Source organism: Penaeus vannamei, chromosome 7 (assembly GCF_042767895.1).
Source record: "Penaeus vannamei isolate JL-2024 chromosome 7, ASM4276789v1, whole genome shotgun sequence".
Taxonomy (NCBI): Eukaryota; Metazoa; Arthropoda; class Malacostraca; order Decapoda; family Penaeidae; genus Penaeus; species Penaeus vannamei.
The window spans coordinates 532,467-539,966 of NC_091555.1; the positions used below are offsets into that span (position 1 = coordinate 532,467).

At 36.7% G+C, this 7,500-nt stretch overlaps 2 protein-coding genes across 4 annotated transcripts in view; one reads left to right on the top strand and one right to left on the bottom strand.

Moving 5' to 3' along the window:
* T3dh (Type III alcohol dehydrogenase) overlaps window positions 1-7,500 on the bottom strand; it is a 212,086-nt gene that overhangs the window by 100,898 nt on the left and 103,688 nt on the right. The window lies entirely within an intron of this gene.
* The window catches only part of LOC113808500 (valine--tRNA ligase), a 9,486-nt gene that overhangs the window by 1,055 nt on the left and 931 nt on the right, over window positions 1-7,500 (top strand). For 2 of the 3 annotated variants that reach the window (XM_027359916.2, XM_027359917.2), the window contains exons 2-18: window positions 1-5; window positions 216-347; window positions 509-623; window positions 1,327-1,555; window positions 1,841-2,020; window positions 2,308-2,432; window positions 2,655-2,800; window positions 3,030-3,283; window positions 3,649-3,878; window positions 4,188-4,295; window positions 4,621-4,780; window positions 5,248-5,395; window positions 5,949-6,099; window positions 6,375-6,578; window positions 6,877-6,991; window positions 7,125-7,300; window positions 7,470-7,500. The exon at window positions 1-5 is cut by the window's left edge and continues 197 nt beyond it; the exon at window positions 7,470-7,500 is cut by the window's right edge and continues 119 nt beyond it. In XM_027359916.2, coding sequence (XP_027215717.2) covers window positions 1-5; window positions 216-347; window positions 509-623; window positions 1,327-1,555; window positions 1,841-2,020; window positions 2,308-2,432; window positions 2,655-2,800; window positions 3,030-3,283; window positions 3,649-3,878; window positions 4,188-4,295; window positions 4,621-4,780; window positions 5,248-5,395; window positions 5,949-6,099; window positions 6,375-6,578; window positions 6,877-6,991; window positions 7,125-7,300; window positions 7,470-7,500 — 2,509 coding nt within the window. Of the gene's footprint in view, window positions 6-215; window positions 348-495; window positions 624-1,326; window positions 1,556-1,840; window positions 2,021-2,307; window positions 2,433-2,654; window positions 2,801-3,029; window positions 3,284-3,648; window positions 3,879-4,187; window positions 4,296-4,620; window positions 4,781-5,247; window positions 5,396-5,948; window positions 6,100-6,374; window positions 6,579-6,876; window positions 6,992-7,124; window positions 7,301-7,469 lie in introns of those variants that run through there. The other variant, XM_027359918.2, reaches the window with a different exon arrangement.

Genomic DNA, 7,500 nt, shown 5'->3' on the forward strand with positions numbered 1-7,500 from the left:
AGATGGTTAGTAAATGTTTCTGAATGCATAAGAAAAGTAATTTTATTACAGGGAATATTAAAGAAGATGGTGAAAGGCCATTATTTTTTGATTGGCTATTTGGGTTACTAACCTTTGTGGTATTAAATGTAGTAATAGTTTTACAAACTGAAAACAGGGAAAAAAGGGAAAAAAGGGAAATTTTCCTTAGAATTCAAAGGGAAAATGTATTACAGGCATCAGATGCTAGGTAATGAAGTTGTCTGGGTGCCTGGATGCGACCATGCTGGGATTGCTACGCAGGTGGTTGTTGAAAGGCATCTGTGGGCCTCGCAGGGACTAACACGACACCATTTGGGAAGAGAAAAGTAAGTCAGATACATGGATCAATGAACTGTATCAAATACTTAGGTCAAATATGTTAGAAAATGGGTAAGGATAAGACAGAAAGCATTTCATATTTCATGATTTTGAATCTGATTGACAAGCATGCTGGCTGTGTAAAATAGGGAATAGTTGTGTGTTACAGATTTGTTGAAGAAGTTTGGAAATGGAAAGAGGAAAAAGGAACTCAGATTTATGACCAGATGAAGCGACTTGGTGTGTCACTAGATTGGGACAGAGCAGTTTTTACAATGGATGAGGTAAGTTTCCATCTTCACTAGTTTTCTTATAACAGTAGAATTTGATGACAGAATCATGTAACGGACTGCAAAAGATTGTCATTTTCAAAACTTTTTTCGTATAGACAACTAAGGTTTTGAATTTGTTAATTGTCCTTCTGATGCAATGGTATATGCTATAGTGTATTTGACTTGATGAGAGTTGTAATGAGGCTACAGTAATAAAGTTACATGGTTTAGTTCTGTGTTGCAAGTTGGGTGACTACTGCAATGTATGATGAAGCATGAATCATATTCATGTTGACAGATGTAGAAAAGGTGTGAATGAGATTGAATATCTTCATAATACAAGAGATGTATTAACCCATTAACGCCGGTATATTTTGAAGCCAAAAATAAAAGATTCCGGGCAGCTACAAAAATTGGCGGGTGGAACTTCCCGGAGTCTGTCTGCCCGCTGGCTGCGGCCTGCTGCTGTGTCGGAGTGCGAGCCCCGATACAGCGTCACACCGGCAATGTTTATTTTTTCGGGTGTCTCATATGTGGGACACCCGTCGTTATTGGGTTCAACCGGTTTTGAATATATCTTCGTCAGAAGTACATACATCTAATGGAGATATATTCTAAACCAGTTTAATACATCTCTTGTATTATAAAGATATTCATTTTCATTCATAACATTTCAGGACCATGAAATCATTAGCTTTTTCATTTTCAATTTCAGGTGATGTGTGAGGCTGTTAATGAGGCTTTTATCCAATTGTTTGACTCAGGCTTGATATACAGAAGAAATGCTTTAGTTAACTGGTGCTGTGCCTTGCAGTCGGCAATATCTGACATTGAAGTGGATCACTTACATCTGACAGGGAAGACAGAGGTTGCAGTCCCAGGTTATGAAAAGCCAGTCACTTTTGGCATGATGTATGACTTTGCCTATAAACTTTCAGACACAGGTTGGTGGCATTGCTTCTTTAGATGATTTTAATATATATAGCAGTTATTGTTATTAAATATGATGTGTTTTAACTGTTTTGATGATCAGGAAAATTTATTATCATTGTTATGGATTCATGGAAATCTGTAATACCATTTCCACATCTATGTGGGTTGCACTCTTGGTTGTAAAAGGTATACTTATGCTATGGTAATTTTTGTGGTCATTGAAAAGTTTCCATATACTACTAAAGCTCTTTCAGTCACAAATATTTTCACAATTCATACTTTACATGTATTCACAGATGAGGAACTTGTGGTCTGCACAACGCGGCCTGAGACAATGCTTGGAGATACAGCAGTTATGGTCCATCCTGATGATAAGCGCTACCAGCATCTTCATGGGAGCAGAGTTCACCACCCTTTTCGAAATGAAAGCATACCTGTCATTGCAGATTATCATGTTGATCCAGGCTTTGGAACAGGTATTTCTCACTGATTGTCACAATATCATAAAAGTGTTCATGACTTGTCAAGGTTTGTGCATATGTTAAGTAAAATTTCGTAAAAGCTTAGTCCTTTATATTACAGTTTTTACACTAACCTTTATTAAAAAAATAATTTTGAGATCAATTTTCCTTACAACTGCTTATATATTTTATACTATTTAGAAGTTAAAAGTAATCCTCTTAACTACATTTATAAGAAGAGGTGATAGATAAAGTGCATATTTTAAAATGCCATTATCCTTTGTGGACTTAAAAATTGCCAGGTGTGGTCAAGGTAACTCCTGGTCATGACCAGAATGACTATGAAGTGGGAAAGAGACATGGGCTTCCAGAACTTACTGTCTTTGATGAGCAAGGGAGAATGACTGATATTGTGCCTGAATTTGAGGTAAGATAATTGTATACTCCCCACTCAGGACCTGGGACAGAGTTTTGTGACTTGGAAGGCAAACACACTGGACATCTTTTGAGAAAATCTTGTCCTTTAAATGTTTAGGATAGTCTTTAGTAAGTCCTGTCATTAGCATAATCTGTTTGTGGTATATTATCAATTAGTGGGTCATGGCATACTTGACAGTACTATATAAGTTACTGTATCTACATTACATAGAACATTCCAAGATTTGAAGCCCGTCAGTTGGTCCTGGAAGCACTTAAAGAGCATCAGTTATTCCGAGGCTCTCGTTCCCACCCTATGATGGTTCCTCGCTGCAGCAGAACACAAGATATCATAGAGCCTCTTTTGAAGCCACAATGGTTAGTTCAAGATTCATCCTTTTCATATTGTTTTTTTTTCCTCTTTTATTCTTCTTTTATTCTTAAATAGTTAATAGTATATTGTTTTAGCTAACAGTAAGCATGATTTAGAAATCCCAAATTAGTTGAATGATAAACAATCTTAATAATTTATACTTATTGATACACAATGCTTTAATACCCATGTTTCACAATTTTTCATTCTCTTTCTTGTCCACTTCATCCATAGGTTCATTGACTGTGATGACATGGCTGCACAGGCCATCAGTGCAGTCCAGAAGGGGGATCTGCAGATTCACCCTGACAACCACAGGCAAGCGTGGTTTGAGTGGCTCAAGAACATCAAGGACTGGTGTGTGTCACGCCAGCTGTGGTGGGGTCACAGAATCCCTGTCTATTGTGTCCATCATGGTGGTGATCAAGAGACGTGGATTGCAGCACAATCAAGAGAGGAAGCAGAGAGGAAGTTTCTCAGGAATTCAGGTTTGTTTGCATGGAATGAATATATTTTTTGTTTTTGTACTTTGGATATCAACCAGTTGCATCACGTGTGTGTGTGTGTGTGTGTGTGTGTGTGTGTGTGTGTGTGTGTGTGTGTGTGTGTGTGTGTGTGTGTGTGTGTGTGTGTGTGTGTGTGTGTGTGTGTGTGTTTGTGTGTGTTTGTGCATGCGTGCATGCGTGCGTGCGTGCGTGCGTGCGTGCGTGCGTGCGTGCGTGCGTGCGTGCGTGCGTGTGCGAGTTTGTGTGTGTATTTGTGTGTGTGTGTGTGTTGTGTATTTATGTGTGTGTTGGTATGTATTCATATATATATGAAAGGTTAAGAATAAGTCTAATTAAATGACTTGCAGGAGCCTCAGAGTCGAGCATAATAGCCATCAACCAGGAGGAGGATGTGTTGGACACTTGGTTTTCATCCGGCCTTTTCCCCTTCGCTGTGTTTGGATGGCCCAAAGAAACTGATGACCTGAGACGACTGTACCCAACCACGCTTCTTGAAACTGGTCATGACATCCTGTTTTTCTGGGTTGCGCGTATGGTCATGCTGGGGGTGCAGCTAACAGGCGAACTTCCCTTTAAGGTAGGGCAGTGCAGAAACTTTTGTGGTTTTATATACTTGTTTGTAAATTAAATATTGAAATTTTGTGTTTTAAGTTTTCCTTTATTTGTTTATTAATTTTTGTTTTATTATAACTTTTTTTGATGTTTATATTGAATTTTGCATCTCATCTGCTAAGATCGTTACTCTTTGGACTTTGTGCTGTAGGCTGTAAAAATCATTTGAAAAAGTCATACTAAGAAGAAAATAGTTTACAGCTATTTAGTAATTTCATGCTGAATATGAATAATCTTAATGACCTTTTTTAAAAGAAATGATCTAACCTTATAGAATATCCTGCTTCATGGTCTAGTGTGTGATGCCCAGGGTCACAAGATGTCCAAATCTAAAGGAAATGTCATTGACCCAACGGATGTCATTGAAGGCATTTCATTGCAGGTATAAAAATTCTGCATTTTTGTTTTTTCAACATAAGGATTATAAGTGAGTTGTACCACACAAGAAGTCACTCTTTACATAGAAATTAAATGAAGTGGGAATAAGGAATTATGCAGAAAGTTGAGAATAACTAAAGAAAATAACAACAGACTAACCTGTTATGGATTATTCAAGTAATGATAATGATTGATAGAATACATTCATGTGAATAACTTAAATGATAATCAGGTAATACTATTACTTTCCTTTTTTTCTCTCTTACCATATGAATAACAAAAAATAAATCAGTATATCTGCATATTTTTTTTCCCTTTCACATGACCAGGCACTCAATGATCGTCTTCATGCAAGTGCCAAAGGTGGGATTCTGACAGCGGCGGAAGTGTCGCAAGGCATCAAGAAGCAGACCGCCAACTTTCCTGAGGGCATTCCCCAGTGTGGAGCTGATGCCTTGAGGTTCACTCTCTGCACTTACAACACAAAGAGTAAAGATGGATTGTCATCTGTAAATGTAATAATAATGATTAAAATAGTCTATAGATGTGTTTTAATATGTATCATTTAGTTCTTAAAGTTAAAAACAGGTTCCATATGTATTAGGGGATTATATCTACATACTTTTATACCCTAAAGATCAAACTTGGCTTATATGATAAAAGAAAAAAAGGAAATTAGAGGTTTGCTGATGTAGTGCTGACTTTAGTTTTAAAGAATTTCTTTTTATTTATAATCTTTAACTTTGTGGGAATACCACATCCACTGCATATTGAAATTTTGAAACATGTATGCCTGGTCTTAAATAATGCATGTCTGGAACAAGTTTTTGGTCTGGTTGGGCATGAAGAGAATGACCAGTCTTTTTTTTTAACTGCTCAAAGTTGGGTGTGGGGATATAAACTATTATCTTCTTTTCTGGTATACTTTTGTGCAATTTATGTAACTTTATTTCCAGACCAACTTCTGAGTATGGATGTAAACCGCATTGAGCAGAGCAAGTTCCTAGGGAACAAGATTTGGCAGACCGTGCGCTTTCTCTTGTCAGCAATACAGAAAACTCCCAATGGTATGCATAATGCATATCATGTCAATATTGAGCAGAGGTAAGTTTTTTATTTGTGGGATTTATTGGAAGGGAAAATATATTCTTAGAATGGTACATACAGATTTTGAAAGTGCTATGTGTGCATTTATGGATGGACATGAATTCATAGGATGGATGATTTGATTAAATCTTTGTCTGACCATTGTAATCTAAAGCTCTTTTCTTGTTAAAAAAGTTATTTAATTTATAAATATTTGTGTGATAGGAACTATAAACAGGAAAACTACAGTATCTGTGTGAATGACTTTTGTATTTTTAGAATATCTTTCCCCTTTGTTGTTTAGAATATTTTTCCATCATGCAGAGAATTCTTGTAAAGTATACTGTGCATTTATGTATATGTATATATAGTGTAAGAATAGTGTATAGAAAGCCTATATAATTATACTGTAGAACAATAGAAAATATATGGATTACAATGTACAGTACATGTACACATGGCAGCAGATTTTAGTATGGTTTTAGGTTTTGCTTTGGCAGTATGAGTTGTATTTTTCAAAATGATGATATTTGTTGTTCTGGAAATCACAAATGTTAATGCTCTTCCTCAGGAATGAACTTTCCGTCATGGACAAGTGGATCCTGAGCCGCCTGTCACAGATGGTCTCAGTGGCCAACAAGAACTTTGAAGCGTATGACCTCCACCTTGTTACGTCAGGCTTCATCACCTTCTGGCAGAATCATCTATGTGATGTCTATTTGGTGAGAGTTAATCATTGATCTGTGAACATACTGATGTTTTGAATAATTCTCTTACCATGTATTTTCCAAAGGTTGTTCAAGTATATAACACTATTGTCACCAGTACTAAGGCATCTTGCTAGGAGTAATAAAGTTGAAAATTTTAACTGTAATCTTCCTCATTGTCAATAAAGCTCACTTTAGGCTATTAGTAAAAGGAGTGTTTTTTATTTCATCTACTTAAACAGTTTGAATAAAACTATATTACAACATTAAAATACATTAATTCCCTACAGGAAAGCATAAAGCCATCACTAAGGAGTGGGAGTGAGGAAACCAAAGCAGCCTTAATATCCACCCTTTGGACATGTGTGGAAGTGGGTCTGCGTGTCCTCTCACCCTTCATGCCTTTCCTCACAGAAGAGCTGTACCAGAGGCTTCCATGCGTAACAGGGAAGAGAGAGAGCATCATGCAATGTGACTACCCACTTCATAATGAGGTAAAGAACTTTTCCACAGCAACAAGTAGGACTCATATCAAGTATATCTTGATGTATAGAGAATGCCCATTCTGTGCAGGATATATTTTTCAGAAAGCTGACTGTTTTGTATTTCAAAATAATGATGTTTTTATCCAATGAATTGTTAGAATTATGTTTACAATGCTGCTTTCTTTGCAATGGAATTTGGTACATGTAAACATTGAAGAAGAATTTACTGTGCTTTGAATATTCCTTTGCAAACATGTGCAGTATACATTCTCAGTAAAATTCAGTGCCTTGAAAATCTTATGAACAGTGGTTGTGCTGGAGAGATGAAGAGTTGGGAAAGAAAGTGGAAAGTCTTCTGACAGTTGCAGCTGCCATTCGCAACCTTAAAACAACATACAATATTACACAGAATAAAGTACAAGGTAGAGTAAAGGAAAAAACATCCTCTGTTGTGTGTATGTTTGTAAGCATATGACACATGATGATTTCTGAAATATAAGGAAATTTCTTTTGAAAGACATTTGCCATAATAACATTCTCCCTTCTTGTTGCTAGGTAGTGTAGTGAGTGAGGACAGTGACCTGAATGCTTGGCTGAAGGAGAACCTGCCTGTAGTCCTAACTCTGGGAAGGATTGAGTCCATGAACATAATGGATGCTCCGGCTTCCCCTCCAGCCACGTCTGCCATGTCAACCCTTTCAGACACAACTGCGGTTTATTTACACCTGCAGGCAAGGAAACAATTTTATGAACTAAACTGATGATTTATTGGATGTTTTGTTGTAGTCATATAATGTTTTTTTCTTTGTATTGCTTTTATCTCTAGTTCTTATTGTGTTTTCCAATTTATGTATCTGTGGATATTTCTTTCTATTATAAGTATAAATAATTGCTATGCAGGGTGTGATAAATCCAAAGAAGGAACTGCAGA